The sequence below is a fragment of the Octopus bimaculoides genome, chromosome 2 (assembly GCF_046866305.1).
Source record: "Octopus bimaculoides isolate indiv1 chromosome 2, ASM4686630v1, whole genome shotgun sequence".
Taxonomy (NCBI): Eukaryota; Metazoa; Mollusca; class Cephalopoda; order Octopoda; family Octopodidae; genus Octopus; species Octopus bimaculoides.
This window is the reverse complement of record NC_142929.1, coordinates 105,314,866-105,338,889: the sequence shown is the minus strand read 5'-3', so window position 1 is coordinate 105,338,889 and position 24,024 is coordinate 105,314,866. Positions and strand designations below refer to the sequence as shown.

The window sequence follows — 24,024 nt, the reverse complement described above, 5'->3', positions numbered from 1 at the left end:
CAATAAGAATATAAATAATGAGTCAGATGTCAGAAATAAATCCTACCTCACTCCCAACAGGATATATATATATCTAATCAGTCACCATGATTGACTGCGAACTCCAATTTTTTAAAATTCTCTCTCTGTTTATTTCCTCATGTTCCTTTCTGTTGAAGAGCATAGGCTCAAAACGTAAAAGACTTTCACACCTTCCCAAGTGTCAAACTAGTACACCTGCTTGTTGTTTATACACCTGTTTTCGTCTTTTGATTTTCTGTAAATTTCAACTATATATATATCATCATCATCATCATCATCATCGTCGTTTAACGTCCACTTTCCATGTTAGCATGGGTTGGATGATTTGACTGAGGACTGGCGAACCAGATGACTGCACCAGGCTCCAATCTGATCTGGCAGAGTTTCTACAGCTGGATGCCCTTCCTAACGCCAACCACTCCAAGAGTGTAGTGGGTACTTTTACGTACCACCGGCACAAGGGCCAGTCAGGCGGTACTGGCAACGGCCACACTCAAAATGGTGTTTTTTACGTGCCACCTGCACAGGAGCCAGTCCAACAGCACTGGCAACGACCTTGCTCGAATGGGCAATGACCTCGCTCGAATGAGGTATATATATATATATATATATATATATATATATATATATATATAATGTGAGAGAGTTAGGGGTTGGGGGTTCAACCCACTAAGGGATAGTATCTATCCAGTATACTGCTGGGAGGGTACCCAATTATTGCTACACTAGTGCTATATTAGGTGCAATCAGTGGGAGCGGGTAAAAGTGGAGGTTTTACCCAAAATTTGTATAACAATTAGTAAATGGAGGATAATATGCTGAACCCAACTACTTGCAGACGGTGTATCCCGTTGAATTCATTAATTTAATTCATAGCAAAAGTGACTAAAAAAAGAAAGAAAAAGAAAGAAAGAATCAAAGCACAGGTGTTCATGGCAGACTATATTATTTTGTCAACCTGGTTTACATATAGAAGTACACAGATACACTTTCCAAATTCTCTCTCAGTGTCTGTAAATGCAAGCAAAACCTTCATAAAGAAAAGAAGGCTTTACTAACACTAATAAATTACAACTCAATATCATCCTCAAAGAAACCAATAAGAGTGGGCCAATTGTGATTATGGACAGGGACTATTATAAAGACAAAATATTGGAACACCTAACAGACCAAAATTACTATAAGGAAGAAACAAGAAGTCCAGAAAAAGCAAAAATGAATAAAATCGGAACATTAATTAACCAATACCCAGACTCCTTCATAGATAACTCTGAAATTGAATAGAACAATTTCTACAGATTACCCAAGACCCTTAAAAGTTTGGAAATACAGAGTGCCATGAATAAACAGAAGAACCAGTATATAAAAGTACTAAGGACCTACTGATCTCAAATTGAGAGCAGTAGTTGCTGGGCCACAGTCTCCAGCACATTGACTAAGTTATCTTTCAAATATATTCCTTGAAAACTCATGATCATTAATATCCAGCTATATAAAACACAACATGGATTTTCTCAAATACAGGGTGGGACAGAGAGGACAGACGATTTTGAAATGGTTATTACTCAGCCCTAGAGGGAGAAACATATGTCTGACAGATACCATTTGGTCAGTGGAGTCTTAGCATTTTTTTTTCTTTTCAGGTAAAGCCATGGCGCTATGAACAATAGAGCATTGCGTGTTTGCCTACAAGTTATGTGAAGAATAATGAGTCTGTCACAGCAGTTCAGCATGAGTTTCAGCGCCACTTCAACGTTCACCAAAATCAGACTGTTCCTATTAATAACACAATCTTATGTTGAATGCACTTCATACACAAGGTACACTAATGAATAGAAGACCGGTGGGGGTGCCATGAATGGTATGGACCCCAGAACACCTTCAGAAATGCATCATTGAAAACAGACACCACATGATGGATGTTGTTTTCCACACTTGATTTTGACAAATGCTAATTCAATACAAACACATTGATGTCAATAAAATTTGTTTGCAGCTAAAATTAATGATTTTGTGAATTTTTCAAAAACGTCCGTCCTCTCTACCACACCCTATACATTCTGCCCACTGTCCCAGAAAGAACTATCCTTATAAGTTTCGATGTTAGTAACCTTTATACTAATATACCTCACACTTTGGGCCTGGAAGCAATGAAACAAAAATGGGGAGAAAAAGATAAAGGGAAGATAAATGAACGTTTCAAAACAGATTTCATTAACAAGACTACATGCCTAGTACTAGAGAACACCTTTAACTTTGATGATAAAACATATCGACAAATAAAGGGCACAACTATGATAATTAAAATTGCACCCTCGTATGCTAACATGGTGATGAGTTTTTTTAAAAGAAAAACTATATGAGAAAGTAGAGAAAACTTTTGAGCAAAATTTCAAGAAATATGTCATTGAAAAGTGGAAAATGCTTACCTGTTGACTGCTTTAGTTTTTGAGAGAAACTAAATGATGATCTACAAATATTCAATGACATTCTGAACACCCTTCACCCGTCTATCAAATTCATGAGAGAAACCAGTCATAATGACGTACTGTTCTTAGACATTCATGTAAAAATATAACTCCACAGCAACAACAGATATATATCACAAAAAACAAACACATACCAATAATTGAACTTCTATTCTTGTCATCCTTCACACATCAAACAAAACATTGCACATAGTATGGCAAGACATATTTGTGTAATAGTGGCTGACCCAAAAATATGTCAAATTCAACTGAATAAACTTAAAGGTTTCCTGATCGTCATTATTTGGTTGAGCTCGCTTGGGCATTTTGAACCCCCAATACAGCATCCATCTAGGGCCTGCATTAGTTGAGTAAGGCCTTTGGGGAGGCATCCAGTGTCTCTAGTGAGTTGCTCTACATATTTTGTGTTTTGATAACTAGCTCAAGTATGGCCCTGCTTTGGTATCTATAGCAGTAGGTCACTTGCCAGCAATGTCCCACAAAGTGCAAGTGCTTTCCCTTATAATGTTGGAATTACTCCTTAAAATTAATAAATAATGGAGTTAAAAAGGCAATGAAATGGGACATCATATAATTGAGGATGCCTAAGACAAAAAAGGAAATATTATTCCATTTATCAATACACATAATTCAGGAGAGACTGACATATTTCACACTATAAAAACAAACCTACAAATACTTTCACAAAGCCCCAAAATGATAAATCTGGTTGATGAAAATCTCATAAAAAAAAGTAAACATCAACCAAAAAATCTTTAAAACCATCTCATGAGGACAAAATTCACAGCAGAGGATAATTCAGAATTCTTCCTGAAGGACTAGGGAGACAATAGATGTGAAATATATAGCAACAACAACTTCAAATATTTGGACACTGGTTTCCATATGAAATTCAAAAGTGGATTCTGCTGAGAAAGCACCTGGAAATATGCAGAAACAGCAGATTCAAGATGTTTCCTTTCTACAAATGCCCAAAGGTTGATCCAAAGTACCAGAAGGCAATGTAACTATATTTTATAATTTTTTTTTACTTAGGTCAGGCTGTGTGGTAAGAAGCTTACTTCCCAACCATGTGGCAACTTGTGCAAGTGTCTTCTACTATAGTCTTGGGCCTACCAAAGCCCTGTGAGTGAATTTGGTTGGTGCAAACTGAAAGAAGCCCATTGTTTATATATATATATATATATATATATATATGTGTGTGTGTGTGTGTGTATGTATATATATATATATATATATATATATATATATATATAATAATAATAATAATATTAGGGATAAAAATCAAAATTTACAAGTAAAAACTCAATTAAATTCAATTTATTAAAAATTAAAATTAAATTAAGTTTCACAGTATAATATATATATATATATATATATATATATATGTGACAGTGGATTTTCATCGATGAGTTCATGAACCTTGGTTCTTTTCCCTATATATATATATATATATATATATATATATATATATATATATATATATATACATGAGATATATAACCTTCTTCCTCAGTAAGTCTTTATGTTCCAAACATAAATATATTTCTGTAAACTCACTTTTTTTAGTTCTTATAGTTTTCTTCATATTTTGAAATATAAAGAAGTCATAACTACTGTCATAGATACGAAGATGTAAATAAGCTAACTGACATGTCAGCTCAGCAACACTTAAATTTTATGTAGACATAAGGTGGGATTTCTCAGAAAAAGGGCATAGTTAAGCAGAGCCTGATAATATTATAGAATTCAGAAACCCATGCTGTTTGGGGCTAGAACTTTTCAAATGAAATGTTTAGTCACCAAATCATCTACATGTCCTGCAGAGTGTAACTTATGGTAAATATTCCATATTTTCTATATGAGATATATTATTCCCACTTAGAAGAATATATCACAAAGTATAAAGTCATTGCACCTGCTACTTAAGTTGTTGTCGACTCTCAGAAATTAGATAACTTATGCAGTTGATCTACAATCATACTATCTAGGTTCATATTCAGCAATCTATGATATAGTGTGTGTGTGTGCTTATGTATAAAACAGATTAAAAATGATGGTCATTACATATTTTACCTCTGTTGGAGAAAATTTGGCTTACAGCTGTTTCCAGTAGCTATTATAGGTATATTACTAATAGGTTTACTTAGTTGGCCTATTGATCAATTGAGAAAAATTGAATGACCAAAAAAAATTAATGCTACTTCCATCAGAGCCATTTCTGGTTATAACAAGCTGAACACTGAAGGAATGGCTATTGCATGGGGGAGGGAGGAAAAGAAGATGGAAAGATGCAAGTAGAATAGAGAACAGAGGAAGACAGGCTACAAAGGGGTGAAGAAGAGTCACCTAATAGCAACAGGGGTATTCTATTGCTAAAATCTGGAAGAGGGACTATCATAAAACATTAGTGTTAATAGTCAGGTCAACAGACATTACCATACATCCACATAGTTCTTGGTTCAGTCTCACTGCGTAGCACCTTGGGCAAATGTCTTCTACTATAGCTATAGCCTTGGGCCAACCAAGGCCTTGTGAGTAGATCTTGCAGGCAGAAACTGAAAGAAGCCCATCATATATATATATATATATATATATGTCTGCATGTATGTATATATATCTATGTGTGTGTGTTTGTGTCTGTGTTTGTCTTACCCACCCATCTTCACTTGACAACTGGAGTTGGTGTGTTTACATACCTGTAACCTAGTGGTTTGGAAAAGAGACTGATAAAATAAGTAATAGGCTTAAAAATAAGTCCTGGGGTTGAATTGTTCTGCAAAACCACTTCAGAGTGGTGCTCCAGCATGGCCACAGTCAAATGACTGAAGCAAGTAAAAAAAAAAATTATATATAAATAAACTTTATTGGTTGCACATATATAGAGGTTTGCATTTTATTTATACCCACTTTTGCTATGGAATAGCATCTAGGGAAAGCTCACTACACAAACAATGCTGAGTGTTAAAGAACACCGAATGTCCCAGAGACAAATCACCTCGGTTGACCAAGAATGGTAGATATTGATATTTTACCATTATTGTAGCTTATCAATAACATGTACCTTGAAACAAAGTCTGGTACTTATATACAAATAGAGTGATGTGTTACAGTGTAGCACATGGGAAAAAAGAATTGAAGTGTTGTCTCACCTGGTCTGGGACATTCAATGTTTCTTAACACTTGGCATCAGGTAGGAAGCTTTTCCCAGGATGCTATCCTACAGCAAATGGGTGTATAAAAAAAAAAACACATACTCTATGTATGCATGACTGATAATGTTTATATTACTAGATCTGCTTTTAATTCATAATTCAGTTTTCTTTCACAGGTGTTATGCTGCAATGGATCAGCAAATAGACTTCACTCTATTTGCATATAAACCCAAGATTAACAATTCGTTTCATTTTGAAGTATTGTGCAAAAAATGTAATGCTTAAAATTTTTTCTTCTCTTTCTTAAGGAATCAAAGTGAACAGGGTTCAGCAAGATTTAATCAGAGAAAAAATGAAGTCAAAACAAGTGGCTCAAGAAGTTAGTATGTGTATCTTTTTCAATATAAAATTATATAATTTTTCTTAATATTAAGCAAACTATTTCAGTACATAAACAGATTGTAGTATAATCATATACTTATATAAATATACTTTTGTGTGAATATCTATGTATTTGCATGCACATGTGAGTGTATGTGTGTGTACAAGCAACTGTATGTGTCTTCAAGCAAGTGTATGTAAGTGCACCCTTGTGTGCATATGTGCATATATCTGTGTGCATGTAAGCATGTGTTATTTTTTTTAATGGTTCAGCAAGACGGAAAGGTGCAGTGATCATGACCTTCACAAACTCTCTAAGACTGTTTGGATCAATATCTTTGATTGGTTTATGTTGATGTTCTCATAAGTAATGATGGGCAAAGTAGTTCCTGTGGAACCTGAGGATGACATGGGTAGAATTAAATGATAGGTGACAAGAGGGGAAGATGAGAGCATGTACCAGGTGGGTCTGATGGTGTTGATATAAGACTAACTAGTTCATAGGAATAAAAGCTGTTGTAATAGTTATAGTAAGCAGAATGAAGGGACAAAGTATTTGTGGGCTAGAAGCTGCAGTGTATAGGCGAGTATTTTCTAGTTAGCCAAATGTCCTTCTACTGTTGTGGTCCAGAATGCTTGTATCTTCAGTAACAGTACTGATCCAAATGTGAGAACGCAATGATACTATGGGTTATATTTGAGCTCTGTTGAAAGTTGGATTATTATATCATTCTTGAGTATTTGGCATGTAGTTTTAGTTATATAATGAACTAAGGAATTTCATCAGAGACTTTGTGTGCGCGTGTGTGTGTGTGCATGCGCGTTATTAAAACACTGTAGTTAATAGATTTAAATGATTTGTTAGGATGTTGATTTGTAGTGATGGGAAAATATTGTATTCATCTATTTTGCAAAGAAAAGAATTCATTAATTTGTGTGGGTGACACGTAAAAGCACCCACTACACTCTCTGAGTGGTTGGCGTTAGGAAGGGCATCCAGCTGTAGAAACTCTGCCAAATTAGATTGGAGCCTGGTGTTGCCATCCGGTTTCACCAGTCCTCAATCAAATCGTCCAACCCATGCTAGCATGGAAAGCGGACGTTAAACGATGATGATGATGATGATGATTAACACTTCAATAAAAACATTTAATATTGCTAATATTACTGGAAAAGTACAGGCAGTGAGCTGGCAGAATGCTTAGCAGTATTTTATCCATCTTTACACTCTGAGTTCAATTTTCACCAAAGTCAGTTTTTCATCCTTGCAGAATCAATAAAATAAGTACCAGTTGAGTACTGGGTTGATGTATTTGAAATCAATATTACAGGAAAAGTAATGGACACCACAACTTTGAATTTCATCTGAGAAGCGAGTTTGTCAATTCATTTACGTATCAATTAAAAACTCTTAACTAATATTGCTATTATAAGAAAAGTAATGCACCACAACTTTAAATTCCATCACATACAAATGTCATGTTTGTTACTTTAACAGAAATCTGTAAATTTATAAGGAAAGTAAATAAAGTTGCATGAAGTGTTAACATCTTAGTAAACCAAATTATGTCTGGGTTTCAGTTTCTAACTCAAATTATTATCCCTTCACCTCATTTATGTACATCAAAGTCAAGCACATCACAATTTTATACTGTTCCTTCAAAGGTTTCATGTCTTGTTAAGTCATTCTAACAATTTTATTTCTTTGGTTATCTCACAGATGATGATTAGAAATAAATTGTTGAACAATTACATCAAAGAAAATGAAAAGTTGGTAAGTAGGTGATAATTGGTTAATCTATATAAAATATCCCAGATAATACAAAAATATATAATCCACATAAAATACCCCAGTTTATAAATTACCTGAGTATAAAATATGTTTTGCACATTTGGTAATATGTGATGGATTAAATCTTCCTTCGTATTCATACATTAGATTTGATATGATGACTGAGTTTTTGTGTATATTTTATTGTTTGTCAATGCCATTTACAGAAAAGTAATTAGCTTTTCACTTCTGAAAATAATAATTTTTGTTTTAGAAATCTGAAAAAATGGGGAGAAGTGTAGATCAAAACAGGGAAGCTGCATTAAAAATTAAAACAATAAAGGAAGAAGTAAGTAATCATTTTCTTTTATTTTCAGTTTCTCTTATTTATTTATTTATTTATTTTGATTATGGTAACCATAATCAAAATAAATAAATATTCCTACTTACCTATAAGTCATATATTTGAAGTTAGTTATTAGTACTCATGTGTGATATTTCTCTTTATTTGGTATTTTCTACATTAAATATTAGATCACTTAACCATATGACATTAATATCTCAGTATAACATTTATCTTATCTTATTTCAATATCCATAACTGACATATGGAACAAATCATGCATGTAAGTTTGTTCCATTCTAGAATTTCATAAGATGTATAACAGGGGCTGTAACTCTAAAATGTCAGTAATTCAAACCAACTTGTGGCATTGCTTTATACATACAAGCAAAGTGCATTACTTATTTACCTCATCCAACTCAACTGAAAATAGTTATCCCTTCTTTTTTATGATAATGTTCACTTATTTGTTTTATGTCTATTCATGCTAGCATTATTACATGAATACATATTATTAAGGCATTGTTTTACAACCAAATGCCTTTCCCGTTGCTAACTTTTGCTTGTTTTCAAAGTAAATTTTCATTCCATTTCTCTTCAAAAATGGTGGGCTACTGGATAATTTATAGATGGTATTGTTTGTCAACAAATTACACTATCTATAGCTCAGTTCATCAGAGAATGTAAACACTCACGCAGACACACATGCAGGCACGACTTCATATATTTTCTGTCTACCAAATTCACTCACAAAGCATTGGTTGCCCCGATGCTACAGTAGAAGACACTTGCCCAAAGTGTTACACAATGGGACTAAGCTCAAAATTACATGATTGTGAAGCAGTCTTCTAAACTACACAATCCTGTGCCTTTCCATGTTTGTGCTTATTGACATATTTACAGGATAGCTATTGTTATTGTTGATGTTGCTGTTGTTTTCCAGTTTCAGTTAGCAGAGCCTGAATAGATGGCTATCATGAAAAGACATTTTGATATTTCTTCACAGATTCATAGCTATGTTGGGTTCAGTAGATTTTTGTTGTATATGCTATAGTTATTGGCTCTGTTTGCCATAAGAAATTAAGGTCTCTGATTTGTGCTACATATTCATTTAATAAATTTGCCTTGATGTTACAGTTCTAACTATTTCATCACATTCTTTGGGACTACTTGCAATTTAATTTTTTAAGCTAGATCCTTTCATTCTCCTTTCATTCTTAGTCAGCTTTCTGATATTTATATCCATTAGCTAACTGATATTTTTCAAGGAACAAGAAACTTTCAAATAATGAATCTCTTGGCTAATATAAAACAATAGTCACCATTCTGAATGTCTAACCCCTTTTGAAACAGTTCTGAGAAGAACTGGAATTAAAACTGTGAATGCAGCATTCTACTCATAAATTGTACATCTTTGGTTATTCAGATTGATCTTAGTCTTATTTGTCCTTATTCCAGTGGTATTAATAGCTAAATTGACCTTAGTTGGAATTCTACTTCAGGACCAAAAGATCTTGGCTTATTTTCTATATCAATATACATACATGCTTATACGTGTGTGAGTATGTAATATGTTTTGCATTAGTTTGCATATTTTCTCTTGTGCTTTTTCAGTTGTTTGTTGCAATTAATTAAATTTTATTTTACCTGAAGAAACCAACATGTTTTCAACTACTTTGATTTAGTATGTTGCTGAGGTGGATCGGTTAAAGACAAGAATTTCTGAGTTGAAACAATCTTTAAATGAACAGCGCTTGCTTGCACAAGCTTATGAGGTTAGTTCCATTCACTTTATATAAAGAAGCCAAAATGTTTTCAAATATTTGGATTTAATATGTTACTGAGGTGCAGCAGTTAAAGTAAAAACATTTCTGGGTTGAAACAGAAATATGTATACAAAGAGTGTGATAGTGACAATGTTTGCTTCAAACGCAACATTTGAATTTTGTTTTCCTTGTGTCACACTTTTTCACATCAGCATATAGATTTTATGCAATTTGAGTACAAACTTTTGGTTGGTTATTGCGATTTCTTTCAGAAGTGGAAGTGTATGTAACATTGATGAGTGGAAATAACTGTGAAATATCAGTATTTGTTGCTCTCATTCACTTTGAGGGTGATTTGTTTCACCTAGCTTTGAAGTATGCTGTGTTTTATAACATTATGCATCTTTAAAGAGATCTCCTTTAGATGAAATATATATATTTTACTCTTTTACTTGTTTCAGCCATGCAGCTACTGTCGTGCTGATTTTCTCAGTGTGGAGTGTTTCACATCACCACTCTTGTATGTGCCTTTGTCTCAACTGTTGGCCCATTTGATGTATAAGGAAGTTTGATTCTGCTACCCTCGTCTGCATCTCATGTCAAGCTGTTGGTTCATCTGATATTGTGGACAGGAGGATGTCTAGTTTCTTTCTGAAGACACCTACTTTTACCTTATACAGATTTCTTATTTTTGTGGAAGGGCATTGAAGTGCTGTGGGCCTTTGAATCCTAGACTATTGCAGTACCTGGTCCTGAATTTAGATGGAGTGGATGGAACCTTTGGTAAAATACAATGGTGGCCAGTTCTGGCATTTACCTAATGCCAAAATTAGGTACTAGTCCTTCTAGAGTTTTCCATATGAAGATTATTACATATCTGTCGCACCTTCACTCCAGGGAGTAAAGTTGCAGTTTTTGCAGCCTATCCCTGTAGCTCATCTACTGCATGTTTCAATCTTTTTAGCATAGTGGTTTTGGACTGCTTCAAGCTCCACTGTTAGTTTGACTCTATGTGGTGACCATAATTGGGAGCAGTAATCCAGGCAGCTGAGAACAAAGGTTCTCTGTAGGGTCAACATAGTTTATTGGTCTCTTGTCTTGAAGGATCTCCGTATCCATCCTGCCAGTTGTCTGCACTTTGCTACCATCTTGGTAATGTGCATGTAAAATGATGTGTCATTGCACATACTGATCCCCAAGTCTTTCACTTCTTGTGACTCTGAGATTGCAGTGCCTTTGGGTCCTGTATATGCAGGCTGTGGTACATTCGTGAGTTTATAGTGCAGTGCTTGAAATTTTCCCGCATTAAACTGTATGTTGTTTACTTTGGTCCTCTTGTATATTGAATTCAGGTCCTGCTGTAAGCTTGTGATGTCATCTTGGTTTTTTATTGCCTGTGATGATTTTGTTTCATCGGCATAGCTAATGACAGTGGCTGTCCAAGAGCTATTATGAACAGTAATGGCCCTAGAATAGTTCCCTGGGAGATGCCACTTAGAATTTGAGTTTCCTCAGAAAGAGCACCATTGGCTGCAACTGCCTGACTTCTGTCTTTAAGAAAGTCATTCAGCCACTCTCCTAGTTTACCAGCAATGCCAAGATCTTGTAGCTTATGAAATATCATGCCATGACCTACCTTATCAAATGCCTTTGCAAAATTAAGACATATCACGCTGACATCTGAATGGTCCAGCAGCTGTTTCAAAATCCAGTCATAATGCTGTAGGAGTTATATGAGGTTGCTTCTTCCTGGACGAAATCCATGCTGCGTTGTGTTTCAGTAGGTGCTTTTCTTCTAGAAACATTTTCGACTTCTTTCTCGTGATTTGCTCCATGACCTTACTGTGTGAAGTCAGAGAGATTGGCCTGTAGTTTTTGGCCCCTGATCTGCTTCTTTTAGCTTTTTAGGAAGTTTACCAATTGCAAGGAAACTTTGGGAAAGTATCTGAAGTGGTTTCACTAAAGCCTGCTTACATGACTTCAGGAAAATAGCTGGTAAGCCATCTGGACCAATTGCAGAGGTTGAGCTCATTTCATCTATGGCTGCTGTTACATCTGTCTCCTCAATGTTAATGTAATCGATGGTTGGCACCTCTTTTTTAGAGCTGCAATATTATAGAATTCAGCCGGGTTTTTATCTGCATGTGTCCAAGTGGGGAATTGAAGACACACTTAAATTTTTCACTTACCCTTCCTGGGTCCGTGGTCAGTGTGTCATTCCCTTGGAATAATGGTCCTATCTTATATTGTATTATGGCTGTTTCCTTTGTGAATTTGTAGAAAGCTTTGGGGTTTGTTTTTATGTTTTCCACAGCTCTATTCTCTCTCTCTACTCTTTCCCTCTCATGAGAGAGTTTGATCTTGTTTTCGATTTTTAGGAGTGCCCATATTAAGATAGACTTCTCCCTATCCTTCAGTGGCCTACTCAACCACTTTGAGACTTTTGACCTGTGTCTCATAAGGATTTTTCTCTCCCTGGGTATCTTGTTTGTTGGTATGCTGGCCTTTCCTTCTGAGGTATATTTAGTGCATATAGCTTGCATTGTTGACATAAACTGGTTGAATTTCAAGTCAGTGTCTTGCATACAAAGAATGTTGGACCAGTTACATTCGTGGATCTCTTTGTGGATTGATTCCCATTTTGCTTTATTGAAATACAGGTTGGATAAGGCTTGAGTCCTCCTGATAGGGTAGATACCAGCAGTTAGCTTAGGACCATACATAGTTAGTTCAACAATGTTGTGGGCTCAGAATGTTGTTGGTGTTACCTTCACATTATGGATAAGGTCCACATTATTTGTGAAACAGAGGTCCAAGATGTTGTTTCCCCTGACTGACCTGAGTATCACTTGCTCCATGAGGCTTGAGTCCTCCTGGTATGTATATATTGGGCCATACCATAGATAATGCAGTTTTTTTGTACTTCTATTTTTCAAAATTAAGATAGACAAAGTACTTTTTTAATCTAAAATATACACTCCTTCATTTTATACAATGTTCTTCCATCTATCTGGTAGACTTGCAAGGCACTTCTTCCAAAATGCATTTGTCCATGACAGAAAATACTCCTCCAGTACTGTTCTGACCTCATCTACAGAATTCATATTTTTTCCAAATGAGTTTAAAGACTGTGGAATAAATGATAATCAGATGGGGCAATATCTGGCGAATATAGTGCGTAGGGCATCGTTTCCCATTCAAACTGCTCCAGCCTTTGGAATGTCATACTCGCTGTATGTGGCCAAGCATTATTCTGATGGAAGAACACCTTTTGTCTTGAAACCAAAGTTGATCATTTTTCTTCTAGCACTGACTTAAGCCGCTCAAGCTGCTTGTAATAGATCTCCTCTGTTATTGTTGATTTGGGTTAAAAAATTCAAAGTGGACTAAACATTTCATATCCCACCAAACAGATAACAATACCTTACATGGGTAAAGATCTTCCTTAGCTTGGGGTGCTGGTGTTTCTCTTTTCCTTACCCACTGTCTTCAGTGTTTGATATTTTTATTGAGAACCCATTTCTCGTCACTGGTCACTATTTGGTCCAAAAATAGTTCATTTGTGATGATGTGACATCAAAGAAGAACACACATTCACTCTCTGCACACAATTAGACTTGGAAAGTTTGTGAGGAAGCCCTTGACCCAGTTTGCTGACTTTTCTGATGGCACACATGTGTTGATGAATGGTTGAATGACCAAATCCAAGCTTCTCTGCTAGTTCCTCAACAGTATGACTGGATTTTGTTCCACCAGGGTTTGCAGGACATCCTTGTTGAGCTCTACAGATCTTCTGAGATGAGGCTTTTCTTATAGGTTGTAGTTTCTGGCTCAGAATTTCTGGAACTACTGTTGACACTGGCTTACACTTATTGTCCCATCGCCATATACTCCATTAATATTCCTTGCACTTTCTGTTGCATTGTTGCCTTTGTTGTACTCATTAAGCAAAATATGCCAAATATGCTCCTTTGTCACTTCCATTATAGCTTTGGAAAAATAACTTTTAAAATTGAACTGCACTCTTCAAAACTTGCACTAAGAATAAGTACAAGGTAAAATTACTACTTAATTTTATCGCAAGTTGATACAGGTAGTTTGTCCCCAGCCAAAACTACTATTTCTCTACTAAAATTCGACTCCCTAAAACAGTAATACTTGCAAACTACAAAGGCAAAAAAGGAAAAAATAACGAATCTACCCGACCTTGATTAATTGTGGACGCACGTTTCTAGATCAATGAGGTGTAAAAATATATTTATCCAAGCATATATCCTTCATCAGCACAATTTTTCAAAATTATATATCCGAGAATGCTAATAAAAGAATAATTAATTCAATCAGGCGACATCAAAATGATTATCCAAGAACAGCATTTCTGTATTCATATAGACAAGCGAGAAAATCATATCATTCTTCAATTACCAATGTGCACTACGAGTAATCCTGCAGAAAACTGCAGTTTACTATCAGGGAGCAAATAAACTCATACAGACATAGGGTAAAAATTAATAATTAATTGATAATTAGTAATTTTACCAAGTAGTTCGGTGTGTTAAAAACCATTATCAGTAAATATATAAACACAATTTAAAATTTAGGGTTCAGCAAGTATTGCTTCACCACACACCGAAAATTAGAAATAGCAGCCAAAACTACTATTTCTCTACTAAAATACAACTCCCAAAAACAGTAATACTTGCAAACTACAAAGGCAAAAAAGGAAAAAATAACGAATTTACCCGACCTTGATTAATTGTGGACGCACGTTTCTAGATCAATGAGGTGTAAAAATATATTTACCCAAACATAAAGTCAATGAGGTGTAAAAATATATTTACCCAAGCATAAAGTCTGTGCAAGATGGGTGCCAAGAGAGCTTACTGCAGAGCACAAGTGCAAATGTCTTGAGGTCTACTGACATTTACTTGATCGCTACAACAATGAGAGTGAGGAATTTTTGAGCAAAATAGTCACTGGAGATGAAACGTGGGTCCATCATTATGAGGCAGAATCTAAAAGACAGAGTATGGAGTGAAAACATCCTGGCTTGCCAGTGATGAAGAAATTCAAATCTCGGTCTTCCACAGGAAATGTGATTCTAACTCAAAAGGGCCCATACTGGATGCCTACCTGGAAAAGGGTTGTATGATCAACAGTGCAAGATACAGTGCTTTGCTGGTAAACAAATTGAAGCCAGCAATTCACACCAAACACTGAAGCCTATTGTTGAAGAAAGTTTTGTTGCTGCTTGACAATGCACGTCCACACATGGTCGCCCAGACTGTTGAAACCATCAACCAATTGTGTTTAAAATCTTCTGATAAATTTTAGCACCTGACACACCTTCCGACCAAAGAAATCGGGTCACTGCTCTTTGTTCTTCTTTGGTGCACATTGCTAGTGGAGCAGCCATACTTACACTGTAAAGCCAGAACAATAAATGGTGTGATCAGGCTCAAACTTTGATCACATGAGCACAGTAGTACCATCTATGAACACGCATGCACAGAAGGAAGTGTGACAGTAATAACGATCTGTTATGGCAAAAGTGTGGGTAATTTTTAACTTCCCTCATATTTTGAAGAAATTTATATGGACTATTTAAAATCAAGAAATATATTTACGATGTAAATAGAATCATAAATATGTATGCCTTCCTTTTCTTTTGCAGAGAAAAGGTGCCACAATTTCTAAAGAGCAGGGCAGAGTTATTGAGAGGGTAATAATTAAAGATATATCAATTTTCCTGTCCTTGATTGAGAAGTAACTATTCAACCATCTATACCATAGTATATTTATATATATATATATTTATGTATGTGTGTGTGTGTATATATATATATATATATATATGCATGCATGTATGTACGTACGTATGCATGTATTTATGTATGTATGTATGTATGTATGTAGTAAACAAAATAAAATGGATAGCTCAAAATATCATTATATGCATTTCAACCGTGTGATTATTTATTACTAATGTAAAGTACACTGCATAACATTCAGTAATTTCATATTCTGGCATAATCAACGCATTTCAGCCAGTAATACTGAGTAAAATGCTGGCAAATCTGTGAGGATAAACATCTTTATCCCCAAAGACTGATTGCATTTCATTGAATGGCTACTGAATATCACCTGATGAAATGGGATAGTTATGTGACAATGAAGAATTATGTAATGTTACAGAACTTACTTTGCATTCATAATAAATAACCATGCTATTGAAATGTATGTCGTGATATGTTGAGCTTTCCATTCACTTTTCTACACAAAGTGATTCACTTTGCAATATGTACCAATTATATTATTGGTACATACATGGATTTACAGAGTACGAAAGACTAGTTGACAACTGTCTGACTCTGTGTGTGGACCACTAAACTCACCAGTTTAAATGCTGTTCTATTTAAAATCAAGAAATATATTTACTACATTAATGGAATCATGAACATATATGTTTTCCTTTTGTTTTACAGAGAATATCTGGCTTAAGTTCCAAAGAAGATCTGGATTCTGAAAGGGTAATTATTACAGCTATATTAAATTGCTTGTCCTGGATTGAAAAGCAACTATTCAACCAACTATGCCATTATCTGTGCATATGTGTGAATGTGTATGTATGTATGTGTGTGTGTGTGTGTGTGCGTGTGCGTGAGAGAGAGAGAGAGAGAGAGAGAGAAGGGTAAAGATACCTGAATGTATAGGTCAAAACATCATTATACACATCTCAACAATGTGAATATTTCCTATCAATGTAAAGTACATTACATAACATTATGTAAATTCACATTCTGGCATAATCATGACATTTCTATGCAGATAAAGGTCTTTATTCTGAAAATTTGATTGTATTTCAATGCATAATTGCTGAGTATCACCTAATGAAATGGTATGGTTATGTGACAATGTAGAATTATATAATGTTATATAATGTACTTTGCATTCATCTATCTATATATATAAAAATGAGAATGTGTGTCTGTCTGTCTGTCTGTGTGAATCCCTAAAACTCGAGAACTACGGAACCAATTTCATTCAAATTTTACAGATGCCTTACTTAGGGTTCCAGTTGTGTTTTAGTCAAAAAAAATGTTTAACTTCTTGCAGAGTTCGAGCCCACGGCAACATAATATCTCCTCCACTATTTAAGTATTACCTGTCAAAAGTGAAACAAAAACACTCATGTCAAATACTTTCACTTTAAAAATGAAATTATTCCACTAACTGAAACAATCACATTCGATACTGTAATGACAGATACTTTCAGAGAGAGAGAGAAAGAGAGAGAGAGAGAGAGAAAGAGAGAAAGAGAGAGAGAAAGAGATGTATATGTATACATATAGATGTATATGTACACGTTATTCCACTAACTGAAACAATCACATTTCGATACTGTAATGACAGATACTTTCAGAGAGAGAGAAAGAGAGAAAGAGAGAAAGAGAGAGAGAGAGATGTATATGTATACATATAGATGTATATGTACACGTATATGTATAGATATATATAGATATAGATCTATATGCATACATGTATATGTATACATATGTGTAGATGTATATATATATAGATGTACATGTAATATGTACACATATATACATATATATACATGCATACAGATATCTATACATATATACACCCATCACACACATACACATGCACACAAACACACACATTAGTCATTTGTTTTCTTATCCAAAACTACGTCAAAAGTACTGAATGGATCTTTATGAAATTTGGAAATTATATTCTATGCATAACGGTCATAACTCCAATGAAAATTCATATATTTTTGATGTTGATGAAATTTTAACCCGAACATAACAGATGAGCATTATTTGTAATTCAACGGTACAACGGTGTAAGACTACCCTTTCAGATATACTTACATTGTGATTTCTGCAATGTGGTGCATAAATTGTCAAGTAAATGAGACGCATCTTTGCCTCCACTGATTCACTTGCAAAGTGTTGAGTAAAATTATTTCGTTGCAGACCTCCTTTGAGTCTTTTTATTATCACTGCGACACACATAGTCCCCAGTTGGTAACATTGATTTCAAGGCCTTCCCAGATAAGAGACTGGTTGTTCTAAGACATTTATCGATTGTAAATTTTGTCTGCAATTTGGAAATTATATTCTATGCATAACGGCCATAACTCCCATGAAAATTCATATACTTTTGATGTTGATGAAATTTTAAGCCGAACATAACAGATGAGCATTATTTGTAATTCAACAGTACAACAGTGTAAGACTACCCTTTCAGATATACTTACATTGTGATTTCTGCAATGTGGTGCATAAATTGTCAAGTAAATGAGACGCATCTTTGCCTCCACTGATACACTTGCAAAGTGTTGAGTAAAATTATTTCGTTGCAGACCTCCTTTGAGTCTTTTTATTATCACTGCGACACACATAGTCCCCAGTTGGTAACATTGATTTCAAGGCCCTCCCAGATGAGAGACTGGCATTCCACTTAATATCTATGTTCCATGCTGGCATGGATTGGAGAGTTATTAATGTAGAAATATGGTATCGTAGCTACTAACAGTTGAGGGTTGCGTAGTCTAGAAGGCGTTTTTAGATTTCATTAATCTCTTTAACCCGGGCAAAGCTGGGTATTTCTGCTAGTAATAAATAATCATGCTGTTGAAATGCATGTGGTGATATGTTGAGCTTTCCATTCTCTTTTTCTACACAAAATCATGCAATATGTAGCAATATGTACCAGTTATGCCATTGATATATACAGGATGCTTAAGACCAGTAGACAACACTCTGGCTCTGTATGGTCTCTTCACTGACCAGTTTAAATGTTGTACTATTTATAATCAAGAAATTTGTTTACTAAGTTAATAGAATTATGAATATGTGTTTTCCTTTTGTTTTACAGAGAAAATCTGCCTTTATTTCTAACTCTCTTAAAAGCTACACTTTGTGTGGACATTTGCACTAGCTCCTATGGAGGGCTAATAGGGTTTGTTGCCTAAAACTAAGGAGAGCTAAATAGCATGACTATAATACGTCTATAATAACTATATGCCCCGGTGGTGTTTGATGAGAGGTTAAAGATTAATAAGAATTAGTAATGCAATCATTCGCGTCCCAAGTTAAATTTCAATTTGTCCCAAAGTTCTTTTCAATCCCATTTTATATGATACATACGGGATGCCTAAGACCAGTAGGAAAATCTCTGATTCTGTATGAACTCTTTACTGACTAATTTAAATACTGTACTATTTAAAATCAAGAAATATATTTACTACATTAATGGAATCTTGAATATATGTTTTCCTTTTGTTTTACAGAGAATACCTGCCTATATTTCAAACCAGCTTAAAAGCTACACTCTGTGCAAACATTTAAACTAGCTCCTATGGAGGACTAAAACTAACGAGAGTTAAATAGCATCACTATAATACGTCTATAATGACTATATTGCCTGGTGGTGTTTGTCACATAACAATCCCATTTGATATTGTCACATAACAATTTGAGGCTACTGAATAACAAATGGGATTGTTATGTGACAATGCAGAATTATGTAATGTTATATAACGTACTTTGTATTTTTAATAGATAACCATGCTATTGAAATGCATGTGGTGATATGTTGAGCTTTGCTTTCTCTTTTTTTTTACACAAAATGATGCACTTTGCAATATGTGCCCGATTACACCATTGATACATACATGGACTTACATGATGCCCAAGACGAGTAGACAGGTCTCTGACTTCATGTGGACCGCTGCATTAAGCAATTTAAATGTTGTACAATTTGAAATCATAAATGGAATCATGAACATATATGTTTTCCTTTTGTTTTACAGAGATCTGCCTTAAGTTCTATGGATGATACCCTGGATGCTGACATGGTAATTATTACAGATATATTAAAGTACTTGTTCAGGATTGAAAAGCAACTATTCAACCATTTATATCATTGTGTGTGTGTTTGTTGTGTGTGTGTGTGTTCTGTGTGTATGCGTGTGTGTGTGAGGTGAAGAAACCTGAATCTATAGGTCAAAACATCATTATACACATCTCAACAATGTAATCATTTTTACTATCAATATGAAGTACACATTATGTAAATTCACATTCTGGCATAATCACAACATATCTTCCGCTCATACAGGGTAAAATGCAGGCAAATCTATGAAGATAAAGATCTTTGCCCCAAAGTTTGATTGTATTTCAATACATAATTGCTGAGTATCACCTAATGAAATGGCATGGTTATGTGACAATGCAGTATTATATAATGTTACAAAATGTACTTTGCATTTGTAATAATAAACTTGCTATTGAAATGCATGTGATGATATGTTGAGCTTCCATTTCTCATTTTTTATACAAAATGATGCACTTTGAAATATGTACCAATTATGCCATTGATATATACATAAGTGTATATATGATATATGCAGGATGCCTAAGACCAGTAGACAACTCTCTGATTCTGTATGAACTCATTACTGACTAATTTAAATGCTGTACTATTTAAAATCAAGAAATATATTTACAATGTTAATAGAATCATAAATATATGTTTTCCTTTTGTATTACAGAGAAAATCTGCCTTTATTTCTAACTTTCTTAAAAGCTACACTCTGTGCAGACATTTAAACTAGCTCTCCTATGGAGGACTATAATACATCTATAATGACTATATGGCCCGGTGGTGTTTGATCAGAGGTTAAAGATGGATGAGAATTGAATCTGTCATGCAACCAGTCTATTCTTCATGTCCCAAGTTGAATCCCAAATGTTGGCCAATTTGTGTCAAAGTTCTTGTCTTGACATAAAATTAATGAAGCGAATGTAATTTATCTCCCACTTGATCTCTGATGTCATCAAACAAATGCCAACCAAGATGACATGAATCAGCCAAGCTCTACCTGCTACAAGTAGCAAACAAAATACTTTTAAATCAGATCCCAATGCTGGATGTTGAAGAATCAAGGGCAAATTTTCAATGCCGGGATCATCCTGATTTCAAAAAAGGTCTATTATGTCCATGTAGAACAAATGTAGACTGAGACGCAGAGATCCTAGACAGACAGAATTTTGCTTTTATCATAATAAAAGGTCATCACATTGATACTGACAGGATAATTATTAAAGATATAATAATTTGCTTATCCTGGATTAAAGAGCAGCTCTTCAACCATCTATACTGTTGTGTATGTGTGAGTGTGTGTGTGTGTGTGTGTATGTGAGTGTGTGTGTGTTTGTTTGTTTGTGTGTGTGTGTTCTGTGTGTGTGTGTGTGAATGCATGTGTGTGACAATGAAAATTGAATGGATAGCTCAGAACATCATGAAACACATCTCAACCATGTGATTATGTATTATCAATATAAAATACACTGCATAACATTTCGTAATTTCATATTCTGGCATAACCACAACATATCATCCAGTAATATTGGGTTAAATGCAGGCAAATCTATAAGGATAAACATCTTTATCACCATGGATTGATTGTATTTCATGAAATGGCTATAGAATATCACCTGATAAAATGGGATTGTTATGTGACAATGCAGAATTATGTAATGTTATATAATGTACTTTATATTTTTAATAAATAACCATGCTATTGAAATGCATGTGGTGATATGTTGAGCTTTGCTTTCTCTTTTTTTTTACACAAAATGATGCACTTTGCAATATGTATCCAATTACGCCATTGATACATACATGGACTTACATGATGCCTAAGACGAGTAGACCGATCTCTGACTCCATATGGACTGCTGCATTAAGCAATTTAAATGTTGTACAATTTAAAATCATAAATGGAATCATGAACATATATGTTTTCCTTTCGTTTTACAGAGAAAATCTGCCTTAAGTTCCAGAGATGGTAGCCTGGATGGTGACAAGGTAATTATTACAGATATATTAAATTACTTGTCCAGGGATTGAAAAGCAACTATTCAACCATTTATACCATTGTGTGTGTGTTTGTTTGTGTGTGTGGGTGTGTATGTTTGGGGGTCTGTGTGTATCAAAAAAAAATTAAATGGATCATTCAAAACATCATTGCACACATCTCAATTGTGTGATTCTTTATTATCAGTGCAAAGTACATTATATAACATTATGTGATTTCATGACCTGGCATAACCTTGACATTTTCTCAGGTAATACTTGGGTAAACTTCAGACATATCTATGAGGATAAAGATCTTCATCCCCAACGATTGATTGCATTTCAATGCATGATTGTTGAATATCAATTGATGAAGAAGTGTGGTTATGTGACAATGCAGAGTTATGTAATGTTACATAGTGTACTTTGCATTCATAATAAATAATCCTGCTATTGAAATGCATGTGGTGATATGTTGAGTTTTCCATTCTTTTGTTGTATACAAAATGATGCACTTTGCAATATGTACCAGTTATGCCAGTGATACATACATAGATTTACAGAATGCCTAAGACCAGTAGACAAGTGTCTGACAATGTATGGACTCTACACTCATCAGTTTAAATGTTGTACTATTTAAAATCAAAAACTATATTTACTACATTAATGGAATCATAAATATATATGCTTTCATTTCATTTTGCAGAAAAAATCTGCCAAAAGTTCTAAAGATGACTACAAGGATGCTGACAAGGTAATTATAAGATTTGCTGGCCCCGTGCTGACAAAAATGACGGCTAATTGTAGTATTTTATAGATAAATGAGGTACAAAATAATTATAGATAGAAACACTTACATACTTCCCTTGTACATGCACACACATATACTCACACAGAGTTGAAAAGCTGTTTGGCTTTTGTTTTCAGCATTGAATATTCACCATCCCACTTCCATTGCACACACACACACACACACACACACACACACACACACACATTTACATAACTCCCTTTTATGTACACACACATATACTCACGCAGAGTTGAAGTGCTGTTTGATTTTTTTTTTTTACCGTATAACTGCCATCATCCCACTACCAAGTTTGCCATCACCCCTTCCTTCCTTATTCATCTATCATCCCTTCCTTTCTCATTCATATGTTGTGGCGAAGAAATACATAAGAGTATTATTATAGTAGATATTAATTTGCTTTTCTTAGATTGAAAAGCAACTATTCATTGTGTGTTTGTGTATGTGTGTGTGTGCATGCGCACACGTGTGTGTGTGTGTGTGTGTGATAAAAAAATGAATGAATAGCTCAAAACATCATTACAGACATCTCAACTGTGTGATTATGTATTATCAGTGAAAAGTACATTACTCAACACTACGTAATTTTACATTGTCGCAAAACCACTGTTTCCTCAGGTGATACTGGGTAAACTGCAGTGAAATCTATGTGGATAAAGATTTTTATTCTCAAAAAAATGTTTGTTTTTCAATGAGTGATTGCTGAATATTACCTGATTATATGGAATTGTTATGTGACAATGCAGAATTATGTAATGCTATATTATGTCCTTTGCATTTGTCAGAAATAACCATGCTATTGAGGTACATCTGATATGTTCAGCTCCCCATTCTTTTACACTGTACACAATGATGCACTTTGAAATATGTACTAATTACGCCTTTGATACATATATGGATTTACAGAATGCCCAAGACCAGTAGTCAGCTGTCTGACTCTGTGGGGACTCTTCACTGACCAGTTTAAATGTACTATTTGAAATCAAGATATATATTTACTACATTAATGGAATCATGTTAATATATAAATATGAATATATGTGCTTTCCTTTGTTTTACAGAAACAATCTGCTGTAAGTTCTAGAGAAACACACCTGAATGTTGACAAGGTAATTATTAAACATATATATCAATTTGCTCATCTGGATTGAAAAGCAACTATTCAACTATCTATGCCATTGAGTGTGTGTGTGTGTGTGTTAGTGTGTGGATGTATTTGTGTTTCTGTGTGTTTGTGTGTGTAGTAAAAAAATGAATGGATAACTCAAAACATTATTACACATGTCTCAACAGTGTAATTATTTATTGTCAATATAAAGTATGTTACATAATATTGCATAATTCCACATTGTTGCATAACTACGAAGCTTACTTGAGTGAAGCTGAGTAAATGCA

At 34.5% G+C, this 24,024-nt stretch overlaps 1 protein-coding gene across 17 annotated transcripts in view; it reads left to right on the top strand.

Annotated features, from left to right (window-relative positions):
* The window catches only part of LOC106884052 (uncharacterized), a 177,652-nt gene that overhangs the window by 33,445 nt on the left and 120,183 nt on the right, over positions 1-24,024 (top strand). For all 17 annotated transcript variants that reach the window (XM_089347361.1, XM_089347362.1, XM_089347364.1 and 14 more), the window contains 10 exons: positions 5,974-6,044; positions 7,767-7,820; positions 8,092-8,166; positions 9,846-9,935; positions 15,601-15,648; positions 16,412-16,456; positions 19,771-19,815; positions 21,783-21,830; positions 22,525-22,572; positions 23,691-23,738. In XM_089347361.1, the coding sequence (XP_089203487.1) occupies positions 5,974-6,044; positions 7,767-7,820; positions 8,092-8,166; positions 9,846-9,935; positions 15,601-15,648; positions 16,412-16,456; positions 19,771-19,815; positions 21,783-21,830; positions 22,525-22,572; positions 23,691-23,738 (572 nt within the window). The remainder of the gene's footprint in view (positions 1-5,973; positions 6,045-7,766; positions 7,821-8,091; positions 8,167-9,845; positions 9,936-15,600; positions 15,649-16,411; positions 16,457-19,770; positions 19,816-21,782; positions 21,831-22,524; positions 22,573-23,690; positions 23,739-24,024) is intronic.